Below are 27383 nucleotides of genomic sequence, written 5' to 3' on the forward strand. Positions count from 1 at the left end.
ACCCACATGCTCAGAGGTAGATTGTTATACTCGAAGAATAGCTCCTTATACTCTAACCCCATGTTGTAAATCCTTTATAGAAAGTGTTGAGGTATTTCTGAAAGAAGCATGTATTATCTCTGAATTTGGCCCTGCCTGGGCGTCAGGCCAGCGCTACAGTTTCTGCTGTTGTTCTGCAGCAGCGCTTTGCTTTGGTAGGATAGAGGGAAGGAGGCTGGCCGGCAGGAGGGATTAGAACACAAATGCACAGGAGTGCAGGATTGCAATAGAGGGAACAGGAGTTTCTATTCAAATCAGCATTTCCCAGCATTTGTTTGTGAAATCCTAAGGTGCCTGCAGCTCAGTGTTGAGCAGCGCTATTGTGGAAACAATGGTACAATAATCTTCTGACCAAACGTGGCGAATTCTAGAATATTTCTGGAGAAGTGTTGCTATTTCCTGAAAGTTGGTCCACATTTGAAGCAGCTTGATTGTTGCACTTTGCTTTGTAGCTGACAGGTGGTCACTAGTGGACACTCCAAGTTCCGTTGTCTAGGTAACCCTGCGATGTATTTGCTGCCTCGCTCATACATCAGTCAATGATGTCCTTCGCTGTTATTGGCAGTGGTTTGAATTGGACCCCTGAAAAAAAGTTAATATGAGTGGAGTTGATGTTGAGAAGGAAGAGCTCAAAGTAGCTAAAGTACCAGCAGAGATGGCCTTTGCATCTCTCCTACTGACCCGTGATCCATGTAATTCCTTCACCTTTGAGACGGTGCACATCGCATCATACTCTGAAACTCACCGGAGGGCAAAGTAGTAAACATTTAGATATGCAGCTGTGGGCCGAAACACTAATAAAATACCTGTAGCTGGTGAAAGATGTTCGATTATTCCACATCAAAGCATTGTTTGAGTACTGTATCGACTTCGTTGTCAGGAAGGTTTTGTTTAGCACTGACAGTCAGTGTTTAACCGCTGCAAGATGTTAACAACAGCCGTGCAGAAGTTCTAGCTGCAGTAACATTTTGTCAACGTGCATATTTTTGCTTGGTGTAACAGGCCAGTGGGGTTAGCCTTTAAACATGACTTATTATGATCCTTTCTAACACCAGGTTTTTATTTTCACGATCAAGAGCAAAAATACTAAAGTCTGCAATAAACAACACATTTAGAATAAAAGTGCTGCAGGCGCCTGATGAAGACCTTGCACGATGAGGTGAGGAACTTTATATATTTACGACAGTGATGAAAAAAGAAGTTGGATTAAAACAGTACAAGACTCACATTGTGTAAGAGAAAATTGCAAGTTGCATTAATAAATCATAAATACTCTCTAAATATGAGAATAACAGCTGCATGGAGGTATGATACAAATATGTTTGGGGTCTGACAGAACGAAGAGTTATTATGCAGCTTTGAAGAGAATGGTAGTGTTCTTTATGGCAGCGAGGTGGAGTCTGAGGGAGAACAGAGACTAGATGCACTCGCTACCACAGACATAAACATCTCTGACATCTTGCTGCACATATTAAAGGCTCTGAGCTTCCTTAGTTACTTTAGTTCAGTGAGTTTTGCAGCATGCATGTATGCACAGCTCTCTGAAGCTCCCACCACAGCATCTCAGTCAGGCTGAGGTCTGTACTCTGGACCACTGCAGCACCTGGATACTTTTCTGTTGGACACTTGATGATGTGCTTGGGATCTTTGTCCTGTTGACCCAGTTTGGTCCAACCTTTAGCTTTTGGACAGATGGCCTCACATCTGACTCTAGAAGAATCCTCATGCCTCCACCACGCTGCTGACAGCTGGTATGAGATGTGCTGTGTTTCTTTTTCTCCAAATGTGCTGCTGTGCATGATGGACTAACATCTCCACTTTGGTCTCTGTCCAAAGGACATTGTTGCAGGAGTCTTGTGGTTTGTTCAGATGCAGCTTTCCAGGCCTAAGCTGTGCTGCTGTGTTCTTTTTAAAGAGAAGAGGCCCTGATAGCCCTTCCAAACCAGCCATGTCTGTCATGAACTTGAGCCTTTAACATGTTAACTGTGGCTTGTCTGAATCGTGAGTAGTGGAAGCAGGAAGATAGTGCTTAGCTTTTCAGGCACTGCTTCTGCATTTTTAGTTTTTATTCTGATAAATAATAATACGGTATAATATCCCACGTGTAGCTGTACTTCTGAGGTTGTATTTACCTAATTTTAGAACCTGCTGAGGGTGTGAAGTTTGTATTTATTATCTCCTCACACAGAAAACCTTTGAATCCAAAGACACTTTTTTCCATTACCGTATATGGCACAAAAGAAGGAAGAATCCAAACATGAGTTTTCTATGATGTGCTACCTCACACACACACCAAATATTGTTTTACTAAAACATGTATGACTTGAAATAACATTTGCCACATGTGTCATGAGCCTGGCTAGTCCTACATAGGCATGTAGGACAGCTTCCACTGTCAAACAAGTGCAGACAGATGAAAATAGCAGCATCTGGGTAGGCATCACCACTGTGTGCCTGTGATACCTTTCTATTCATGCTAATTCCATCAGCCAGGCTCAGTTTCAGCAGGTTTTAATCCCCTATTCAGAGGACACAGGTTTAACTGGCAGTAACCTGGCAGGTGCTGAAAATATCTCTACCTTTTTTGGGAGTCCCCACAGTCCTCACATGTCAGAATTTACATTTGTGTGTGTGTGTGTGTGTGTGTGTGTGTGTGTGTGTGTGTGTGTGCGTGTGCGTGTGTGTGTGTAACAAAGGTGTGGCAGTGCGGTGGCAGTGTAGAGGTCCTGCCCTGCTCTCGGATCGCCCACATCGAGCGTGCCCACAAACCCTACACGGAGAACCTGACGGCTCACGTCCGCCGCAATGCTCTGAGGGTGGCTGAGGTCTGGATGGACCAGTACAAGAGTCACGTCTACATGGCCTGGAACGTTCCACTGCAGGTAAACACACTGCACTCACTGTGTGTGTGTGTGTGTGTGTGTGTGTGTGTGTGTGTGTGTGTGTGTGTGTGTGTGTGTGTGTGTGTGTGTGTGTGTGTGTGTGTGGTGCTTCTTCTCCCTGTGCGGGGGTGTTATTGTGGACATGTTTATTTGTGTTCAGGGGTTGTGTTACAGATTTTCTAGCAGCCATGAATGCCACCATGGAGATCCACTAGAAAGTCAGTGGCACATAAATAACAAGCAAATGCATCTCTGAAGGATTGTTGTTGTGCAAGGATATACTGTATATAAAAGATGGAGCTACATTTTCGCTGTGGATTTTGGACAATTCTTAGCATGTTAGTTGTATGTGTGATGAAAGTTAGATAAAATAATTGAGCGTTAACTTACCAGATGACACTAGAGAGCTTGGTTATTTATTCTGTGTCAAGCTCCATCATACCGTTTCATGTCGTAACGTTGCACGTTTTAGCATTGAGATCGATTTGCTTTTGGACCCACCCTCAAGCGGTCATTAGAGGTACTACCGTTTTTGTCACTTCCTGTTTGTTTACATTTTCAGATGACAAGTCATTTGAATACTGTATAACAAAGATCTACAGTGTGTTTCTTAACCAGGTTTAGCTGACCTATCAAAACCTAACCAAACCCTCATAATCCCAAAAAGTTCACACTAGTTCAGCCTTTTAGTATCCATGTTTCAACCACGTGTGTTCAGGTCTAATGCGAAGTCAGACTCATATCTGAGTGATCGCACATATACCTAACTCACCCAAAGTAGTCCTTCAGTTCATAGCTAGTTTCATTATAAGCCTGTAGATCGCTCTTGTCTTCCAGTTTGCTCGAGCCCGGCAATAACTCTTCTCTGATATTGTTTTTTGTATGAGCACAGTGTTGCAGACCAGATTTACAGTGATTCAATGCAGATCAACCAGTATATGCTCAAATTTGTAGGACCAAGAACAATTTATGTCTGTAGGGTAAATTTCCTCTTGGCAGGAAAACAATCTTTCGGGAACATTTCACATACTTTTTATGTAGATTCTGCTTTAACATCTCTGTTTAATTTCAGCCGTTCCTCACTGAGTATCGCACTCTGTGAGGCTCCTTTTTAAACATTCCTTGCTGTTCTTCTGCTCAGTTATCATTTCCGACTCTTTCATTGCCATTCCAAGGATGTAGTAGTGCTCAAAGGACGCAGACGCCTGAATTCTGCACGTGTTTTTATTTATTGCTACGTCGAATGTAAGAAAATTGAAGCTCTTTTTGTATTTATCGTGTTGCTCGAGGTCATTGGGTGGCAGTAAAATGCTCAGCATGTAAAACTTGGATCTGTGTGTGTTTATTTCCTTGCCTAGAACTCAGGAATAGACATCGGGGACATTTCAAAGAGGAAGGCCCTGCGGTCAAGACTCCGCTGTCGACCGTTCAGCTGGTTCCTCTCCAACATCTACCCTGAGCTCCGATCCTACAGCGACACAGTTGCGTATGGCGTGGTGAGTTCCTGTGATCGACCTGCATTTCCGTCTTTGCCTATGTTGACATCCAGAATTAAGGGTTTATTCATTAATGAGTTCCCACTGGTTTCTGAATAATTCCCAAATCAGAACGTTATGTATTCCTGGGTATTTGTAGTCTTTGTGAAACAGTTGGCCCTGCAGTCGACTGGCAGCCTGTTGAACCCCACACAGCCCATGAGAGCTGTAGACATTTTCTTTCTGTTCTAGTTTAAAACCTCTGTTTCTTGTACATTTATAGCTTTCCAAACATTTCCTGATGCTCCAGTGCTTCTGTTTTTTCTTTTGTTCCTCACTGATGTCCTCATGTATGACCCTGGGGCTGTTTCATGGACTTTTGCCTTCTTATGCACGACCACTACCAGTTTAGGATTTGGGATTCGCATCCAATACGATTGATACTTCTCTTCATGTTTTGGTGTAAAATAAAGATATTAGAGTGATTAAAGTCTGGATTTGAGTTGCTAGAAGTGATGGGGGGTTTCTCACCACGTGGTTTGTATATCAGTGCCTCTGCTAAATTACCGTATTTCCCGGACTACAAAGCGCACCTGAATATTAGCCGCACAAGCTAAAATCAGGGGAAAATCCTGTTTTGTACATACATTAGCCGCACCTGACTAAAAGCCGCAGGTGTTTCAATATTGACTTATCATATGTAAGAGAATATGCACAAAGCGAATTGTCAGGAAAGAGATGGCTGTTTGGAGACACACCCCTTTTATTAATATTTTGAAAAACAAGTTATGGGTACATATTTGCACATGTGCTGTGCTTCATAAATGAGTAACAAATGTAGTACATAACAGTAACCTACAGCACACCAGAAAAATAGATTCAGCCTACCTTTTAGGTTCAGGTGCAGTGACACGGCTTTAACAAGAAGAAAAGTCAGTCATTCACCATCTTTCTCTTCTTCCTGCACACTAAAACCACCAAAGTCCTCTTCTCCAGTGTCGGATACAAACAGGCTCAGGATGGCTTCGTCATCCACTCTCAGCTTCTCTCCTTCGTTGTCACTTTCAAAACCAAAGATAATCCTCATTGTCATTGTCAGTGTCAGAGTCGAACACCCTCTGAAGGGCCGTGGCGGTGTCCTCCTCTTCATCATGCAGCAGTCCAGCCCTTCGAAATCCGTTGGTGATCGTGGATGTTTGCACACTTTTCCACGCTGTCAGAATCCACCGGTAGAGTTGAGCACAACTTGCTTTTCGCAAGTTTATCGCCGCTGGTCATCCACGCCTCCCGCTGAATGCGTAGCGCTACTTTGAAGTTTGTTTTTCGCGCTACTTGTACGGCACTACGTTGCCTGGCGGATGGACATGTGACCAACATACCACTCTTGAACCCCAATCCTTCCGCCAGGCAACGTAGTGCCGTACAACAGCAGAACAAACAAAACAAATCGTCTTACGATATCACAAAAATCATGGACAATCTATAGAAAAGCCACACCTGACTAAAAGCCGCAGGGTTCAAAGCTTGTGCAAAAAGTAGCGGCTTATAGCCCGACAATTACGGTATTTTGATTCCCTGTGGTGACAAAATATACCCTCTACCCAAAATGATTCATCTGGAAATGGTCACAAATGGACTTTCACAGTTAGGTCTTGTGCTCCTGCGAGTGTGCGCCTCTTATTTTGTTTTGTTCAGATTCTTCATGTCGATGCTTTTTAGAAATAACCTAAAAAAGAAACAATACCCACCCTGTTATAGTCGTATCATAAACACCTCTTCATGACTTCCTGTAACTTTCCAGCTGCAAAAACACAACTTTTCTGTTAACCCTCAGTGCAATTGCACACGCACACTCACTTTAAATCACAGCAGCAGGTATGGAGAAGGTGAACTTTTTTTCTACCACTTAACTTCTGCATGACTATAACTCTCATCATCTAACGTCCGTGGGAGGATTTTGCATAATTGAAAAATGACAGTAATCTGTTGAAAGCGGAGCAGAATTATCCCCCTGCTCTGACTGCTCCTGCTGATAGAGGAAGAAAATGACTAATTTGGGACCAATTCCACTTACTAACCATTTAATGTCATTTTTAATTGAGATCTCAGTCACCCTTTAACCCATAAAATCTTTAAAACTTATAACTGGATTCTAGCTTGGGTAGACATCCAGTTTCTGCATTGATGAAAAAACCAAAACTTTTGCCACATTGTAACTTAAGTGTACCGAGGCATGGACTTCACTAGACCCCTGAAGGTGTGCTGTGGTATCTGGCACCAAGATGTTAGCAGCAGATCCTTTAAGTCCTCCGTGGATCGGACTTGTTTGGACTGAGATCTGGTGAAACCCCTCAAACCCGTTTTTGTGCTCCTCAAACCGTTCCTGAACCATCTTTGCTTCGTGGCAGATGGCATCCTGACTGGTGCCAACAAACTGTGATGCTCTGTGTATTCTGACACCTTTACATTTTTCAGCAGTTTCAGTTTTAGTAGCTTGTCTGCTGGGTCAAACCAGAGGGAACAGCTGTCACTTCCACATGCATGAAAGAGCCTTTGCCACCCATGACCCTGTCGCTGGTTCACCCCTGTTCCTTCCTTGGACCGCTTTTCATGACCCCTGCAGATGGAAACACCCCACAAATCTGCAGTTTTAGAGATTTGTCCCTTTTTCAAACCTCCTCAGATCCTCATGTTTGCCCATTTTTCCTCCATAAAAACAACTTTGAGGACAGAATGTTCACTTGCTCCCTAATATACATATCCAACCCACTAACAGGTCCTGTGCTGAAGAGATAATCAGTGGTATTCACTTCACCTGTCAGTGGCCACAGTGTTACACCTGATTGGTGTCGTGTAGAACAAAGAGCAAGACAGCCCATTTAGGAACAGATTCTCAGACATGAGATGGAAACATGACACTTGTAAGGGTTAAAAAAAAAGATACAGCTAGATGATGAACCTGGTAACAAAATGTGGGTACAAAGTAACCCGCATAACCTCCAGGTTATTTTGACCGTATCCCACCAGGTGATATGATTATTCAAGCTTTGCCCAAAATTCACTTTCTTGAGTTTTTCTGAATGATAGGAAATCAGATAAAATGTCCACAGTATCAGTGCATGCTTCTGTTACTCTGAAATAATAATAACTCGTAAACTGAAATGAGGTTTGGTCTTCAGATTGTGGGCCCTATTCGAGGAAGCAGGTAAAACAATCTTTGAGTTTAAAAATCAACTCAGAGCCGCCAGAACAGCTGATCAGAGTTGCTCCAATCAGCTCTGGGAATGTTCACCCTGAATATGAACACGTGCCAGTGCTGACTGTTTATATTAAAAAACAGGAAGTTTAAAAAGGTTCATTTCGATTAGCTCCGTTGTCATGACAGACAGAATAAAACTTTGATACTAAATATATAATTTGTTAGAACATTTGCTGTCATTTATCCAAATGTAATTTTGATTAAATGAAGCTGGAATCTTATTTTTCTTCTTGATTTTTAATCTAATTACTCAGCTGTGACCCGACAGGAGAGACGGTCTGTGACGTTATTATCCTCAAGACAGTGTTTAATGAATAAAAACTGTTTTTTCTATAGTTAATGATCATTTCTATGTTTCAATAATTTTTTAGTAAAAGCTTAATCTACTGATGAAATGTAACAACCTCACTTTTTTTGCTATTACTGGATAAAACCTCTGATCTAATGTTCTCCAGTTCAGTCATGGTTTCAGATTCCTGAAAAAAAACAAAGCAGGGCAACTTTCCAGGTTTTTTTCATCTAAAGTTTTATCATTAAAAAGAAGCACATTATAAGAACTGCTTCATTTTTTATATATATTGCATAAATTAGTATAGCTTAGATCAAAGGAGCCTTTTTAAACAAAGGAACAAATCACGTCAGGGAAATGAAGCCATTATGATTCAGACGGGATGAGCTGGGAAACGACCAGAGCTGAACCGGATCTGGTCTGAATCCGTGATCCGTATTCATTTTGGATCCCTCCTGCTGGGCCAGTGGACTCAGGTTTGCAGAGTGCATGACTGAACTTCAATCTGTGAACAAATATTACTACACTGTTCAGGACAGACTATGTTTAGCCGCATGCAAAAAGTCACTTTAAATATTTTTAGTTCAGTTTCATTGATCAGTTTCATCGATGATGCTGGTGTGAAACTGATTTGGTTCCAGGTTTGTGGAAGAGCCTGGACGTGATTTTCAGGCCAGGAAATTTCAAGTGGATATCCATTTGCACCTATGAAGTGTACTACATGAATACTATAATTGCTGTATAAACAAATAGCTGATTTGGAGGGGGTCAGGTGGGAGGCACTCACTGATTTTCTGTGGAATCACCCAAAAAGGAAACCACCAGGTTGAAGCCTCTTATTTTCAGGCATATGGGACATGCTTGTTCTCATCTCGTGGGAAAGCTACAGGTGTAAGTTCTCTCTTTTATTTTATTTTTCAAATAACTTTGATTGTCTGCAAGCTGGATGCAAACAATTTTTGTTTTCCCACCTGTAGTTAAATAAAACCTTTCAGTTTTATTCCGTCTCTGTGGAACATCAATTCTGTCGCTGAATAGAAGAAAAGAGTTATGTGTTGATAGATGTGTGGGTGGTGGGGTGGGGTGGAGGGGCGGCTGGGTGGGGGGCAGACATTAGCGGCAGCAATTGAATCTCCAGTTCTGAAAGCAGCCTCCGCATCACCTCTTGTGCTGTTGTTCGATAAACACTTCAATCACAATGTGGGCCGGATGGAGTTATTTGTTGACACTACTGAGCACGTGCGGGGCTTGGCTTCGAGCGTGTCAGAGGAAAGCGTTGCCACGGTGACATGTGAGAGATGTAGATAGGAAGGTTTCATATTTGCCAAAAAAAAACAATAGCTTGCGGGAGGTAGCAGTCGGAGAGAGCGCGACATGCGTTCTGATGTGACAACCATCTGTTTACACACTCATCTCTTATTTAGCATGAAGTCAAAGCTACAAGAACACACAGCTCACACAAGGCAAGCACTGAACACAGCACAGACAGTGCTTTGTCAAGAAGCCGTGCTTAAAGAAGGGAAACGGAGAGAAATTCAATTGGAAATGAATCTGGAAGAAGTCAGGCGAGAGCCACAACAGAGGAGTTACAGCCATCTGTTAAACACGGTGGAGCATCTGTTATGGTTCGGGCTGCGTTTCAGCCGGTGGTGTCGCATGTCTTTGTTCAAATCAATGGAATTATGAAGAAAAATGCATGACAGCGATCCCAAACACACTGCAGGTGCAGTAAGAGCACACCTGGAGATAAAAACACAGAGTGGAACAGCATCAGCCGTGGATCGGACCGCGACATTATTGAAGCAGTGTGGGAACATCTTGCAGGAGAAATGTTAGCCAACATCCAAAGAAGGGCTTTGAATGTTCTTCAAGAAGCCTGGAGAACTTTTCCTGAAGACCACTCAGAGAAATGAAGGAAAGGCCACCTCAGACTGTGCTGAAGAAAAAAGGTGATCGCACCAAAGCTTGACTTTTAAGCTCTTTGTTGCCTTATTTACTTAATTTCCATTCATGTTGACATGTTTTACCAAATCGCTGCTTCTATTTCCCACTCATGAAATATAAAGAATGGTTTTCTCTGACTTCTACACTGTATTATATGTTAGAGACCTTTAACCTCTGAAAATAACGTAAACTAAACTAAAATTTTAGATGTTATGGAGTGCAAAGGGGCATAGCATGGGAATACAAGTGCATCAAAAATTGCCTTCATGAGTGAAATGGCCCCTGATGTGATGCCTCCTGGACTCGAGAGCACGGCCTGATTGATGGAAGAGTTATCAGCTGGTGGAGTCCAGACTGATGTATCTCAACAACTATTAAATCCTCCTGCTTCCTTACCTCCACTGAGCAAAACACTGAATCATCCGGTGTCATCGCAGCCACCGGCTGTGTAATCGAGCCTGACCTCTGACCCTCTATGAAATGGGACAAAAGTAAAAACGAAATTCCCTCAGGGGATTGATAAAAAATCAAATTATTGCAGCGCTGTGATACGTCCGAAAGCAGCGTGAGATATTGGGAAACAGAAAGCTTCACTCAGCCTCCAATAATGGATCAAAAACACACTGAAACCTCCACAGGACTGTCTCTGACGTGATGCAGAGGAGCGCAGAGAGGCGATGGGTTGCATTAAGTAAACCAAGGCAGAGATGCGATCCATGATCCCGATGAACGGCGGGTTCTGTAGGTTGGCTGAGGCCAGCTGTGCTGCAAGTGGAGAAAATAAACTGTCGGAAATGAAAGTTTTGCCTGTCTGTCATTCATCATAAACTCCAAATGCTTCAGCTTTGAGACTCGGTTTGGTGTGAATGTGGACCCATCGAGCCGTTTCATTCAACTTTCAAAAGTAATGTTTGTATTTTGCCAACGTTAATGATGAATAAACCTGGAGCCGACCAAACTCAGACCAGAGCTTGAATACATACAGAGACATTTCTATTCAAATCCGCTCTTTTTAGAGGTCGTTTTTTACCGAAGCTCATCAGTTCAGTGTCAGCTATTAACAGCCAGGTTTCCTCAACGTGTGCATTCGTATCACATCAGTCCTCATGACGCTGCGGTTATCGCTGTTATCAGAGCTCTGCTGGTGAATATTTTACTTCAGATAATAAACAGTTTGTTGTGTGGAATGTGCAGGAATGGAAAATTTAGATAAACGTCACCCAAACTGAAGATGTTATCAAAAAAAGGTAAAAAACATCTCAGAAAACATGGAGAACTTAGAGACCTGAGTTATTAGCTTATGTTTTAAGAAACATCGTTTTTGGTAAAAATTAAGAAACTTAACTTCATTGACCACTTTTTCTATAATTTCATCAATTTTAGCCTAAATTAAGGAAAAACTATAGACTGTATAAAAAGACTACGAATATTTTCATGGTTTTTCAATTTTTAAAATCTTTACTTTAATATAAATGAATCATTTATTCTTGTGTTATCCACGGCTTTGTGACCGTTGATATCACATGGAATCTAAGCCATGACTAATTCAATTCTATTGATTTTTATTTACATAGCGCCAAATCACAACAACAGTCGCCTAAAGGTGCTTTATATTGTAAGGTAGACCCTACAATAATACATACAGAGAAAAACCCAACAATCATATGACCCCCTATGAGCAGCACTTTGGTGACAGTGGGAAGGAAAAACTCCCTTTTAACAGGAAGAAACCTCCAGCAGAACCAGGCTCAGGGAGGGGCGGGGCCATCTGCTGTGATTGGTTGGGGTGAGAGAAGGATAAAGACATGCTGTGGAAGAGAGACAGAGGAAAATAATGCATGTGTGAGCGCATCAGTCATCGCACAAAGATTCATGACACGTCATGAATCACGAAGCAGCTTAACAGATTGTTATTATCCGTAAAGTGTTCAAGCGAACATGGTCAAAGTACAAAAATCTCTGCTGTATATTACCAAAGCTGGATTTTTTTATACAAATTAAACAGTTTGATTTCACGCTATGATATCGATACTGTAGTTTCAGGCATCTGGCTAATAGTTAATATTAGTTAATACTGATTACCAGAGTGAAATGAATACGCTGACTGGGATTCAAACTGTTGACCCTTCACTGCTAGCTCCTCTGCTGGCATCAGATTTGACTAAGTCATCAAAGTTTACTAACCTCAGCTCTATACTTAAGTTGCCCTTTGAGAGAATAACATAAAGAAGTGATGGCATGAAATGGAAATGCAGCAGAAACTAACACGATTGACTGATCAACAATTACAGACGGTCCAGATTATTATTCTGCATTTTGACTTATAGTTCCCTTCTAGATTTAATGACCACACCAAAGACTTTTAAGCAGCAAGCCACTGTATTTATAAAATGCTAGGGCTCATGTGTGCACACAGCCGCTGTTTTTCTGTGCACATGCTGCAGATGTATCGGAGGACTCGGGGGTTGAGTGTCTTGCCCAAGGTATATCTAACGTAACAGTATCCTACAGACACCAGGGTAAGTTATTCACTTTAGGTCAAAACCCTTCCATGGGTAGCGTGGACTCGGATATTGGCTACAACATGGGCTCGATGCACAGCAATATTGGCCCTCTGGAGGATCCTCCCTCTCTGAGGGTTAGGGATTAATAGCACTGTACTCAGTGCGATAATTGCTAAGATCAGAAAACAAGCCATGAAGCAGAACAGACGGAGCAAGGACAACCTGAAGTTCTTTTTAGTTTTTCTCTTGCCTACTTTGAACAATTAGTTCATAATCTTTTGTGGAACGTGGCCAAACTGAGGAAATAACCTGTGACCCAAAAAGCAAAGATGCTCTTTCTTTTTGAAATATGACTCTGCAGCTGCCAAAAAAGGTGAATGTTAGTGTAAAGTGTTTGCATAACTCTCCTGGCGAGCAGTAATTAGCCCGCTGTGGTTCCATTTGTCTTCACTTTAGCCACGCAGCTAAAGCTGTGTAGTGCACCACTCTGTCATAATGGAGTAATTAATAATGTAGAGAGACAGCCAGATAGAGAGGGAGAAGGAGACTGCTTCACTCGTCTTCCACTTATGAGAGGAATACAAAGACGCATCCATAAGGAAAACCAGACACACGTCGTTTAAACAGAGCGTCTTCTTTCTTTAACTTCATTTTCTTGGTTGTGGTGAAAGGACCACATCATCGCTGTCTTAGCTGGTTTCTTTATTATACTCCCAAAACACTTTCAAGCGACAGTAAAATAATGAATTTGGGTTTAAAGCGCACTCTCTCGGATGTAATTTGAGGGGATTAACAGCCCATTAAAAAGGAAGGGTTAAGGAATTACAGCTCTTTAATAAGTTGTCCCTCCAAAATATCAAAGGATCAAAAACAGTGGACTCAAAGGACGGGGCATTTCTCTTAAATTAGAGGGGAAAAAACATAAAATAACGTATAAAAATGTTTCAATGAAAAATGTCCTCTTAAAAGCACAACGTTTGACTTTTGTAAAGAGATTTCTTTTACAAAAACAGTTAATTTTTTGTTCTTAATTTCAGACCTTGTCCTGGTCGTCTGGGTCCTGTGTTTGTTTAGACTTGTGGAATATTGAGATTCTGATCTTCAGTTTAGGAGATCCTCTGATTTTATTGCATGTCTAGTTCTTAGTTCTTCTTTAGTTTTGTTTCTTTGGTGTCCAGTCTCCAGTCTTTCCTCGGTGTGTCCTCCTCTCTTGGCCCTGTCCTGTGTGGTTCTTGTGTTCTAGTTTGGCTGTTGCTTGCTTTGTTTTGTCTCCCCGCTGTGTCGTGTGTTTCCATGCCTGTTATTCCCCGTGCGAGTGTCAAGCTCACGTGTCTTTGCCTGAGTCTCAGTGTTCTTATCGCTTCCTATTTTATTTTGACAGTCCCTCATCTCATGTGCGTTATGTTTAGTTTTGCTTCCCTGTTTCGTTAGTTGGATTTGTTCCGGCTGTGTTTTCCACCTGTCGCCCATCGTCTTATGTATTTAGGTCCTTAGTTTTCCTCTGTTCCCCTTCACGTTGTCATTCCCTCCTCCTGTGTCCTGTTTGCTCTGTTATGAAATCGATTTAGACGGCAGTCTTGTCATTTTGTATTCCTGAGCTTCACTGCCTATAATGTCAGTTTTAGGTAGAGAAGCATCCCGTCTTCATTTTGACCTTCACTCTGTTTTCCAGTTGAAGAACAGCTTGAGAGACGACCTGTGTCTGGACCAAGGACCTGACACTGACAACGTCCCCATCATGTACCTGTGCCATGGTATGACGCCTCAGGTGAGTAAGTCGGCTCAGGTTTTCATTCTGCTCTCGTCCGCTCTGTCCTATCGCTTCGAATCCACGAGACACCGATAAATACTGATCGCACAGAGAAATCCCCCAAGGCAGGCTGTCAGTAGCAGATAATTAGAGTCCTCTGCAGTCTTTGTTAGTTTAAATGGGGGATTTGGAGAGAGTAGCCCTTGCATAAAGTTGCATTATGCAGCAGGGATGAGTGAGTGTTATCTTTTTCCACATCATAACAGAAAGAAGGCACAGTTAGCACGTTGTCCAATTCTAAACAGAAACATTTTGTCATTATGCACAGCTTTTTAAAGCATGGTTTGATGTTTTGCTGTTGCTGATTGCTTTGTTTCTTTGGGGGCAGAAAAAACCCTGAAAGCAGCAGACAGACGTGTTATCGCTGTGTAAAGTTTCTCTGGCGCTTCGATTGAGTTCAGCTGTGAGTTGCCTATTGTTGGGTCCATGCAGCCTGGGTGTGTGTTGCTGTCACTTAACGCTGAAAACAATGCTAATGAGAGCGGAGGTGCGTACCAGAAAACTAAAACAAAAGCTTTAAGGTGGTCAGTTTGTTTTGTGGATTCAGTGCTGCAAGCAGCTGCTTTCAGATAACGAGTAATCTGATGCGTTGTTGGACTCGGTCGGGTAGCTTTGTATGATTCACAATGCAGTATAATTTAGTAACACCTGTGATAAAGGGCGTAACCCTTTAAAGCCGGTCGGAGCGGGCTACTTTTAAATCCTTGTAGCTCTGCAACCGCGTAAGCTAGCGCAATAATTTTTTTTTGCATATGAAACCGGAGGAGTTGTACTTACATCTTATGCCATCAGCTTGTCCTCGGTCACAGTTTCCTTCCACATAAAGCTTTGCAAAAATTGCATAAAAACCACTTGCAGCAACAAAAACATAATATTCCAGAAACACGCTTTGCCGATTCGATCAGCTGTTCATAACACTTCCTACGTTGGAATAGACGTCAGCGCGAACTTTCGCTTGTCCACCATGACCTGCCCGAAACCGGAAGTAACGTCATTTTTGTGGAAATGTAGTTTTTTTACTATCAGGGCCTCATGAGCCTATACTGGTGTTTTTAAAAGTTATGTTTGACTTTATGACTTTCTGTTTCGTTTCTGGGATGCTTAGGACTCATATTGCACTGCTGGAAATAGTTTATTGTGATGCACATGCTGTTTTTTGCAAATCTGCATTATAATATTTATTTTCATTTTTCCTGCAGTATATAAAAATTGGTGTATTTCAAAAATAAAACTATGAAGACACTCAAAATAAATTTCCTGTGGTGGGAAACTATTTTGTTTTGAGGGATAAACCTCTTAAATTTCTCTAACTAGAAATATATGTTAAAAAAACAAAAACAATTTTCAATTTTTTTGTAGTTTATTGCACTTTTTTGCAATTTGTGTAATTACTATGCACTTAATGCAGACATGTTATTAAAATTTGGGCTATAATGGTTGTATTGATGTATATCAACTTGAAATGCTCCCAAAAATGGCTCCACAGCATGTACAAATATAATACAAGCTCTGGCGGACTTGGTTCTATGGTAGGTCTTAAAGGGTTAATTCCCCTGTAATGGGAAAAATGGAAAATTGAATTTCATGGTATTTTATTTCAAATTAAGTAATTATATTTCCCTACAAATACTTAAAGGTAGGTACATTAGAGGAAGGAAACACTCATTTAGAAAGTGTTTAAAGAGTAACTGTGAAAGAGAACAACTGAAGTCACACAGACCTGATAGTTAAGTACAGCCCGTCTCTAATGTTAGATGGAGAAACATTGTTTTTCAGCAGAATTACCATAGATACTGCACACTACGTGTAATTACTTGCAGTACCTACATCTACTTACAGTATAATTATTTCTTTCTTTCCTGTTAAACCTGACTGGTCACCCCCTCATTCTCATGTGTCTTCCTGTGTAAATATTAATAACTATAGTTAAATTTAAATGTAAATAAAATACCTTGAATTGCCATGTAGTTACAGGGGATCCACTCTTAGTCATGGGGCGTATTATAAAGTGCTACCCATAATTCTTTATATCTTCTGCCGGGCCCTGGTTAATCCTCAGGTGGGGGACGTGTGTGCAGTCAGAGCCCAGCGTGTGAGATCTAAACACGGGCGCAGTCAGCTTATCAAATCTGGCAAGAAACTATGAGATGATATTCAACTTTGGGTAATTTACCAACAGGACAGAGGCAGCTTGTTAATTGTATTCAGAAAAGCATATAAATATATGCTGCAGGTCAAATATAGGTCATAGGTCACACAAGTGTAGACCTAGAGCAGCAGTCTGGCAGGCAGACACCATACAGGGAGTGCAGAATTATTAGGCAAATGAGTATTTTGTCCACATCATCCTCTTCATACATGTTGTCTTACTCCAAGCTGTATAGGCTCGAAAGCCTACTACCAATTAAGCATATTAGGTGATGTGCATCTCTGTAATGAGAAGGGGTGTGGTCTAATGACATCAACACCCTATATCAGGTGTGCATAATTATTAGGCAACGTCCTTTCCTTTGGCAAAATGGGTCAAAAGAAGGACTTGACAGGCTCAGAAAAGTCAAAAATAGTGAGATATCTTGCAGAGGGATGCAGCAGTCTCAAAATTGCAAAGCTTCTGAAGCGTGATCATCAAACAATCAAGCGTTTCATTCAAAATAGTCAACAGGGTCGCAAGAAGCGTGTGGAAAAACCAAGGCGCAAAATAACTGCCCATGAACTGAGAAAAGTCAAGCGTGCAGCTGCCAAGATGCCACTTGCCACCAGTTTGGCCATATTTCAGAGCTGCAACATCACTGGAGTGCCCAAAAGCACAAGGTGTGCAATACTCAGAGACATGGCCAAGGTAAGAAAGGCTGAAAGACGACCACCACTGAACAAGACACACAAGCTGAAACGTCAAGACTGGGCCAAGAAATATCTCAAGACTGGTTTTTCTAAGGTTTTATGGACTGATGAAATGAGAGTGAGTCTTGATGGGCCAGATGGATGGGCCCGTGGCTGGATTGGTAAAGGGCAGAGAGCTCCAGTCCCACTCAGACGCCAGCAAGGTGGAGGTGGAGTACTGGTTTGGGCTGGTATCATCAAAGATGAGCTTGTGGGGCCTTTTCGGGTTGAGGATGGAGTCAAGCTCAACTCCCAGTCCTACTGCCAGTTTCTGGAAGACACCTTCTTCAAGCAGTGGTACAGGAAGAAGTCTGCATCCTTCAAGAAAAACATGATTTTCATGCAAGACAATGCTCCATCACACGCGTCCAAGTACTCCACAGCGTGGCTGGCAAGAAAGGGTATAAAAGAAGACAAACTAATGACATGGCCTCCTTGTTCACCTGATCTGAACCCCATTGAGAACCTGTGGTCCATCATCAAATGTGAGATTTACAAGGAGGGAAAACAGTACACCTCTCTGAACAGTGTCTGGGAGGCTGTGGTTGCTGCTGCACGCAATGTTGATGGTGAACAGATCAAAACACTGACAGAATCCATGGATGGCAGGCTTTTGAGGGTCCTTGCAAAGATAGGTGGCTATATTGGTCGCTGATTTGTTTTTGTTTTGTTTTTGAATGTCAGAAATGTATATTTGTGAATGTGGAGATGTTATATTGGTTTCACTGGTAAAAGTCAATAATTGAAATGGGTATATATTTGTTTTTTGTTAAGTTGCCTAATAATTATGCACAGTAATAGTCACCTGCACACACAGATATCCCCCTAAAATAGCTAAAACTAAAAACAAACTAAAAACTACTTCCAAAAACATTCAGCTTTGATATTAATGAGGTTTTTGGGTTCATTGAGAACATGGTTGTTGTTCAATAATAAAATTATTCCTCAAAAATACAACTTGCCTAATAATTCTGCACTCCCTGTAATGGAAACAGGGTTTGGTAGTTAACAGCCTCCAAAGACTGTAAGCTGTGCAACAATATTGTGGCGTTGCTTTCTGTAGCATGAAACAAACTCCATCCGTGTGTGTGTGTGTGCGTGCGTGCGTGCGTGCGTGTGTGCGTGTGTGTGTGTGTGTATTTTTATAATGCAGCTGAGTTTGTGTGGGTCTCTATGAAAACCTTGTGCGCTGTCCATGGTCCTGAAACTATAATAGTTTAATGTGAGCGTCACAAAACTTCGTTGAGGACAAATGTTGTTTGTAAAGTGTATTAACATAAATCCACAGATCAGACTGACACCCATCAAAGAGTCATTGCTGGTGTTGCATGACTCCTTTTAACTTTTTTATCACGTTTATCTGGTATTGCAAATAAATTTAGACGATTGGAGAAACGTCTCTCTTCAAACACTCGCTCTAAAATCTGTGCGAGGCCTCCTCCGTGCAGCAGTAACTGCAACCATATCAAGTGCAAAAAGTTAAGATGCTTTTTCTGCGTTAAATATCACCTCAGTTATCGCCAAACTGCACGTCAAAAACGTTAGCAAATCAGCTGGCACACGTGGTTTAAATGTTCTCTTATTTTCTTGCTTGAGAAAGGATCTCCCAGAAATGCATATGCAAGAGGCTGCTGCAAAAATCTGAGCTGTCGCTTCTCACATGCAGTCTTCTCACTGCGCTCTCTTTGTAAATAACAACAGTTTGTTTTGTTTGTTTTATGCCAAAACCCAGTCTGCACTAGCACAACACGTTAATGCTTGAATCTGTTTCTTAGGACAGTCTAAAGTTCACAAGTACATAAACTCTGGGCATGTATAATATGAGCACTCACCACTGGAATTATATATATGACAGGTAATAAGAAAAATCATAACAGGTCTCCTTTAAACACTCTAGTCAGAAGGAAGTCCAGCTGAGTCCATCAAGCTAAGAACTTAAAACGGAGGTGACTGCATAGTCACAACATCAGTTATTTTGAGCTATGGACGCCTGCCGTCACGAGTTAGACGTCTAATTACACCATAGGTTTAAAATGAAATGCAAGGAGACCCACCACCCAATAATAAGGTTCACGTTCTGCGTGCTGTTTTAGTTGCGACGGGAAACTTTTTAGCCTCTGCAGCTGAAAAGTTCTGCTCGAGTCACCGAGGCCAATCAACAACTCTATCAGCTCGCTGCAGATTTAAGGTCATTGAATTCTGAGGGGCGGTAAAGTCTTCTTAAGTCTGCCTTCTTAATGCAGACCGGAGAAAACAATTTAAAAACTGAGCGAGCGGGACTGTGCATTGCCGCTCTTCTCTGCTTTGAACAGCTCTGCAGCCTCACAAAATTAAAAATTCATATTAAATTGTCAGTATTGTGTAAAGAGGCTCACATAATCAGAAGTAGACGCCTACGTAGTGCGCTGCATCGAGGGAAGCTTTCTGACACTCCAAACCTCGCCTCCATTGTCACTAAAGTTAATAGCTTTGACCGGCGCCTTGATGTCGGAAACATCCAACTTTCTTTCTGGGTCACACTCGGTAATACAGCATCAGCTGCTGAAACAGCTGTGTTTGCATTTCCTCCCTCACCCTCCGTCTTTTTGCCTTCCATATATTCTCTCCATTGGGGGAAAGCATAATCAGCAGGTGCTGATAAAGAAATTGAGTGGTGCCTTTTTTTTTATCTCTTACTGGCTTTTTTTAAATCTATTTTTTAAATGCAAGAAAATGAGACGGGCAAAGCCACCGTGAAGGTTTTTGAGCGTCTTCTCATCACAATAAAAAGCTTCATTCTAAGTGTGCTGGTTTTGCTAAAATTAGGTTTGGCAGGTTGATGCTTTATGAAAAGTTGTAACATTTGCAGCATGAGTTTGGCTCAGGCTAATCACAGATAGGACAGGTAAATGTATTCAGCCTCTGGCAAAGCAGAGTGCCCTCAGTCCCAGTCAGCAGTGCCTAAAGTGGAGGCCTGTGAGCCAAACCTGGTCCCTCTGGGATGCAGCATGATGCTGTATTATTCATGCACCTTATATGATGTTAACGCGGCTCTTCTAACAAAACTCACTTTTCCCGGTTAGCCTTGGTGAACAGATATTTAGGTGTTAAAATACACAGTGATTTAAAATAAAATTCTTTCAAGAAATTTCAGCTTCCTCAAAAGAAAAATGACTTGAAGCAAGCCATAATTTACCTACTGCTCTGTGCAGTGTCTTCAGATAACAGGGATATTTAGGGGCTGTGCTGGGATAACTGAAGATAGGAGCAGAATATCGTTACACAGTACAGAATCAGCAAAGGGGAACTAATCACTTTATAGACCCCGGATATTTAGGCTTTCAGAATCAGAGGTGCGAGTGCGTACTGCACAGAAAATGAAATGGAAGTTATTATCTATCCTGTACCTGCTGTGCTAATCATCATGGGATTAGAGAATGTTAGTATATAATGGATAAATCCATAATCTCTTATGTTAATGGATATTTTTATACACATTCATGCATGAGCTGCCACTCCTCGAATTAAACTAATGAAATTTTAGGCCTCTGTGAGTAACTCTGCTCATACAGACGCTTGGTAAAACTGCGCCGGCACCGTCCTCACTCGGGCTCGCTGGTTGGAGCCAAAAAGATGCCACGTTTATTAGACATCAGCGAGACGCAGCCCGAGGAGGCAGAGCAAAAAGCAGCAGGAAGCGTTTCATAGCAGACATCAAAGTCTTCAGTATTCCTCTGGTCTTCTGTCATGCCTTCGATACTTTTCCTTCTTTATTCTTTATTCATGCAGAATATCTTTTGTAATGTTATTCCCTGCAGTGCTTTTTATTCCCAGTTCAGATCCTTTTATTCTGATTCGTCCAGTCCTTTAGATTAGGTGTGTGGCTTTGAATACCTGATGAACTGCTGAGTGCCAATGATGCATAACGTTCCTCAATTTCCTTTCTGAGCTTTCCGACACGGAGGAGGGGAGGGAGGAAGAGAAGGATAGACGGGCAGAGGTGGGATAGAGAGGCCATTTAAGACACAGAGGAGGAGAGTGATCTCAGAGAGCGGAATTCACTGGCAAGTGTTCAGTAAAGCACTTATATGAATGTGTCTGACCACAGCTATCGACTTCATGTTGCATTCAGGTCCAGTCGGCTCGACTGTAAACAAAACCTGACTGCAGGAAAAATGTTGAGGTGAGCGGCCTTTTGGAGATTACACTTCGAGTCTGGCACAAACCAGCTGAAGCAAACCACACAAATAGTGCATTGCTGTCTTTCCCAGCTCTCAGGTGTTGTTCCTGAGATCTGCTGGAGCCACTCGGCTAGCTTGGGAGTCACTGCACCGAGTGTTCCGACTACCACTGGGACCACTGTTACCTTCACCCTCCACATCCTGTTAATGTGGATGTTGGGTATCAAAGATGCCATAGGTTCCTCATCCTATTCATGTAACCCCTTCCGCTGGGGTTACTTGTGTAGTAGCATTCCAACAGCATCCTATTTTTATCTCTTGCCCATCGATGCCATCTTGTTCCAGTAGACCACTTCTCATCAGGGTGCCCTGGTTCCTCAACACCTGACACGGACCTTGTTGATCCAGGCGACGTCTGAGCCGACATGACTTCATAGTTTTATATATATATACACATACATGCATACATATGAGAGAAATGAGGGATAGTGGAAACAGAGGGGTAGCAAGATTGAGACACAAAGAACAGAGAAGAAAAGTTAAACTAGATAAAAGGCAAGGGAGACAAATGACTACCAAAATAAAACAGGAAGTTAGAAACAATAACTAAACACAGGGGAAAAGAAACAGGAGGGTGAGATGGGACATATTGAGGGAACAAAATAAACTCTACAAACAGAAACTGGAACCAAGAACTGACGAGTGCAAAAACTACAGCAATACATGAATATCAAATCTACATAATAACTGAACCAAGAAACAGAGGAAAGCTCACAATAAACAAAAATTAATTACAATTAAACTCCAAAAACCCAAAGAACAAATCATGGATAGCAACTGTGTGTGTGTCTGTGTGTGGTTGTGTGTCTGAGTGAGAGGGAGCACAATGTGAAGCTACATCGGAGCAGTTATTTAGTTTCAACTTGTTATCACTCGTGCAGTCCAATTTTCCATTATGATTGCTTCTCCCAAAGCCAATATGCTATACAAATACACTTTAATAAAAAAAAAAGTTACATTGTTTTCAAGCAAGCTGTTATTTCTAAAGGGTGAAAAAAACTGTTTCCAGCCTGTCTGCACACACACACGCTCAAGTGTTTCTAAACATGAAACCCATCTCTGTGTCTCATTTGCTAAAGTTGGGAAATGAATGCTGTTGTTGGATCGAGGGCTAATTTCAGTCGTGTGCAGGAGGTGCTGATGACAATATTCCTTCGACAGAATAGCGAGAAATTGCAGTGGAAATTAAGCAGGTAATAGAAATCTGATGTGAGCCTCAATATTGTGTAGCCTTGCTAAGAAGATTGGTTTGTGGCTGGATCAATGAAGTCTGAAAATTAGACCTTTGAGGCTGTTTACCCGGTGTGTGTGTGTGTGTGTGTGTGTGTGTGTGTGTGTGTGTGTGTGTGTGTGTGTGTGTGTGTGTGTGTGTGTGTGTGGCTTTCTTGCAGTGTGAACGTACTAACTAGCTGGCACTCAATTGAGTGCTTATTGTTGGACTTTGCCAGTAAGACGTCTTTTGTGGATATGTTATCACAGCTGTGGTTTACACGCCACAAAGAAGTGTAAATTATGACTGTGTGCTGGCATTCCTGTGTGTTTCTGTGGATCCACACAGTGATACTACCAGGATATTGGAGCTGTGTGTCCAGGCGGAAATGAACGAGCTGCAGGAAATCTTGGAGCAGAACTTGATGTTTGCAAGTGTCCATAAGGCAAAAACAGACATTTACAAAGAGAAACCAAGTGGTGGGACACATCGAAGCCGAGGAAGGAGGAAATTGTTTCCTCCAGCCATCACGTTTCTTTTATAACGAGACTGTGATTTAGGCGACACTGATTTATCATTTTGTGGAAAGTTGTTTGTGCGTTAAAGATTTAAGATGGAGGTATTTCACCAGGGAGTCTGTTTAACACAAAGGAACGCAAACTAATTACCAAACTTTAAAAACTCTCAGCTAATAGCATGTGGACGTGGGTGTTTGTCTGCCAGAGAAACCCAATTACTGGACTTGAGAACATTTTTAACCTTTGCCCAAATCGATGTGTAAAAACATGTTTTCTTTGTTCGTGTATCTGTGGACCAGACATGCAGCCCTCCTATATGTAACTTTCTTTATTTACAAAAAACAAAAATAAGTCGCATATAGACAAGTTTGTTTTGTGGGTCATTAAAAAGCTGCGTTTATGAAATGGAGATATGGAATGATTCTCATCACTGATCTGTTTTTAAATGACTGTAAGCCTATTAAAAGTGGGATCAATCTGATCGGTGCTGAGACCGTAATGAGCGCTCAGAGTGTGTGTGTGTGTGTGTGTGTGTGTGTGTGTGTGTGTGTGTGTGTGTGTGTGTGTGTGTGTGGGGGGGTGGGAGGGGCATATAGTATGTTTCGTCGTAGGTGTCTTTAGAGAAAAACAGCCAGTGTTTAGAGTCAGCCTCATTGTTTGCGCTCTCTCTTAAACTCCCTCCTCTTCCTCCTTCTGCTCCACTCATCCAGATGAACCTCTTCATTATGTTCTGAGACAACTTTGCAGCTGTTGCGTTTGCGTCGTCTCTCCACCACCGCAGCAGATGGCTGAGGGAAACACCAGTGATTAGCCTGCCTAACTACATCCCTAACTGTCAGTAATAAGCTCACCAGGAGTCTCAGATAAAGCAAAGTCACTTTCACACTTATGTGGCTCTGCCTGCTCAGTATCATTAAGGCTGTGTCTGTGTCGTTATCTCTGGACGACCAATTAAGAAATGGACAGAGAAGTGAGTGCTTTTTTTTCAGCGTAATGATTCTAGAGATGTGCCAGTTGCACTTTTCTTGATTGATTCAGACTTTCTGAGTGCTGTACATCGTTTCCCTGCTCTCTCGCTGAGTTCACCTCCTCAAACATGTGCAGAGGGGAGCTGACAAGAGAAGCTTAATTCAAGTTTCAATCCTGTTCTAGTTATAGAGCACCAAATCACAACAACAGTCACCTCAAGGTGTTTTTTATTGTAAGGTAAAGACTCTATTCTAATACAGAGAGAACTCCATTATTAAATGACAACCTGTGAGCAAGCGCTTTGGTAACGGTGGAGAAGAAAAACTCCCTTTTGACAGGAATAAACCAGGCTCGGGGAGGGGAGAGAGGGCAAAACACACACTGTTGAAGAGAGCCAGAGATTAAATGCAGAGAGGAGAAGAAACACCCAATGCATCATGGGAATCCCCGGCAGCCTACGTCTATTGCAGCATAACTAAGGGAGGATTCAGGGTCACCTGGTCCAGCCCTAACTATATGCTTTAGCAAAAAGGAAAGTTTGAAGCCTAATCTTGAAAGTAGAGATAGTGTCTGTCTCCTGAATCCAAACTGGAAGCTGGTTCCACAGAAGAGGGGCCTGAAAACTGAAGGCTCTGCCTCCCATTCTACTTTTAAATACTCTAGGAACAACAAGTAGAGCTTGTTTGAATGAGCTTTTTATTCCACAACAGTTTGCAGTTCAGTCAAAAACGATTACAAACCTACAAAGAAAAGTTGTTGGCGTAACGTAGAGCTGATGGAATAGATCAGTCCCACAGCCTTTTGAATCAGGATCAGACAGATTTGTGAGTTACAGCTTCCCTATTTGTTAGACGAATGAAATCCAGCAGAAATATAAACATCTTGTACGTGTCTGTGTCACACCCACTAATCTAGACTCTGATAATCCAGGATGAATAGGGCTGTATGGTGCTGTAGCTCAAGCATTACAACGTCAATGTCAGCGTTTTCTATGTATCGATGAAAGTTTAGGGTTTTTTATAGTAAAATATATTTTTGTAAGGGGAGATGTGACACCATACAGCACCCAAATCTTCACTCCTACTTTTAACTCCTTCCTGTTGGATTTTTGCTTGTCAGAAAGTTTTATGTGACCTGTCCTCAGACTACAGATGTAAATTAGCAGTTTTGCTACCATCTGTCATGTTTACACTTCATATGTTTGGTATATTAATGATCATTAACATGTGTTGTCCTTGTTGAAGGAAAGTGTGATGGATGCATGCAACCACACAACTGAGATACTTAGGTAATATTCATTTGGTCTTTTGTCTTATGTTTACGTTATGCGCTAAAGCTTCTGTGATCATAAGTTAACTAATTTGATATTTTGAGTTTACCTGTAATGCATGACAGCACTGAGCTATAGCCCAAATGGTGGCATAGACTTTGCATTGTTTGTTATTTTATATAGGTATATGTTATATTGATTGTATTTCTGCTCTTTCTGAGTTACCTGACCTCCGCTCCAGTACTTCCTGGTTTGGCTGAAAAAGGAAGCTGAGGGTGGAGCTGGTTTAAATGCAGAAGCCAATAAAATGGACTGGACCATCTATTGTGATCATGCAGGGGGAATGGGGTTCTTTGTGAATGATGGTTAGCTGTTATCTCTTTAGTTTTCACCTTTGGTGTATATAATGGTTTATTCATTTGCTATATAACTGGAGCTGTTTCTCATTTGGGCAGGTCAGTTTGTTGAGTTATGTTTTTGTTAAGTGACTTTTGAGTAGCGGTCTGTTAAGTTAACCTCTTTTATGGGCCCACTTGGTTCTTAAAAACGTTATTTTTGTTATTTTGAATTTTTGTAATCATCTTGTCCTTTTTGGGGGGTATAATAAAACCCATTTTTTTGAAGATTACATTTGTGCCTGTGTGTTCCTGGCTGCTTGGATCATGACAGAAAGGAATAGATAGGAATGAGGATAAGAAAGGGAAAAGAAAAAAACACGAACATGAGCAGCGGTTCAAAATTTCTAGCAGCAGCTCGTTGATAGCATCACCTCCATCCTCATACTCACAGACATTTCTGAGGTCATTTAACTGCAGCTTTAATGAAATTTGGTGCCATCAACAGATTACATCATGGTAGAAGTTCTTGACCAACCAATTAGCATTAATTTGCAGAATGAGCATCGATATCTTTAAAGTTCTGACACATTAATAATGTTTGTGCAAAAAAAGAGAAATAAACAGAAGCAGGTGCAAACAACTATTTTAGCTGTTAGGAGAGCAGAGCTGTTTACACTACCACAGTGTGCGCTGTCCGTGAAAGCAGCCATGCGACGCATTCTGGCAGCGGCGCAGCGATGAGCTGACGACTCCACGCGTATCCCAAAAAACCAAAACAAAACCAGAGGACAGAGCAGCTTTCTCAGCTTAGATGAACTGTTTGTGTGATATCAGAGAAACTTAGGGAACGAGTCGGCATGCACAGAGAAAAGTTTCACCTGATCGGGTAATCCTCGCTGTTTTAGGAGAATGAGGAGACGAAGAGCCCCTGTCAGTGAATCACCCATCCAATGCTGAGCACCGAGTCAGTCCTTATGGACACAAGCTGACGATGAGTGACTTGCACGAGGATGGAAAAACAGAGAGAGACAGATGGATGGTGCTTTCAGTGTGTGGGCACGCTGTTGTTCTAAAACGATGGGACGCTGTAGTCTGGTTCGCTGATTTGGCCACTTCTCATCAGTCAGTGGTTTTGACATACAGCTTATGGAAGCAATTAAAATAATTAGCTACCCAAATTCACAGCCCCTCCTCACAGTGATGACCGAGTTGAATCAGAACACGGCTTTGAAGGAGTTGACACATTTTTCCCCAGACAGGAACTGGTGAGAAAGAAGTCGTCATACTTTAAACCCCGCCTTCCTGGTGCCCTGCTCTGTTATGCTTCTCCCTATTCTCCCCTGAATAGATATGCAATGAGGCGAGAGATGGAGCTTGCAAACACATACTGTAACATGCAAACTTCAGCTCCAGCCGGCTGCGTCTGCTAGATGAATTATGTACATGTGTCTGCGGATGACAATGAAGCGCATCTGTGCCTAGAAAAACACAAATTTTACACAATTCCTAAAGTCCTTCAAATTAAAACAGCAACAAAGAAAAATTTGCCGGTCCGCACTTTAGACCATGACTAAGAACACATTTTTTGAGGCCCAATGATATATTTAAGGATTAGCATGATCTGATTGCAGTCATAACATGTTCCTGGTCACAAGAAGTCCTCACTAAGGGTCGGGGCTGAGTGGAGGCAGAAGGTTTTGTCCTCAACCTAAATCTTGAAAGTATATACAGTGCAAGCACAAAACATTATTCCAGTTGAAATAAATTTATTTTTAT

General features: G+C 41.8%; 1 protein-coding gene across 2 annotated transcripts in view; it reads left to right on the forward strand.

The window, feature by feature from the left end:
• The window catches only part of LOC308392026 (polypeptide N-acetylgalactosaminyltransferase 18-like), a 188852-nt gene that overhangs the window by 141831 nt on the left and 19638 nt on the right, over positions 1-27383 (forward strand). Inside the window, exons 7-10 of one of the 2 annotated variants that reach the window (XM_080874867.1) lie at positions 2736-2921; positions 4280-4417; positions 14065-14160; positions 23741-23858. In XM_080874867.1, coding sequence (XP_080730993.1) covers positions 2736-2921; positions 4280-4417; positions 14065-14160; positions 23741-23764 — 444 coding nt within the window. In that variant the 3' untranslated portion in view covers positions 23765-23858. Of the gene's footprint in view, positions 1-2735; positions 2922-4279; positions 4418-14064; positions 14161-23740; positions 23859-27383 lie in introns of those variants that run through there. The other variant, XM_080874866.1, reaches the window with a different exon arrangement.

Source organism: Rhamphochromis sp. 'chilingali' (assembly GCF_963969265.1).
Source record: "Rhamphochromis sp. 'chilingali' genome assembly, chromosome: 2".
Taxonomy (NCBI): domain Eukaryota; kingdom Metazoa; phylum Chordata; class Actinopteri; order Cichliformes; family Cichlidae; genus Rhamphochromis; species Rhamphochromis sp. 'chilingali'.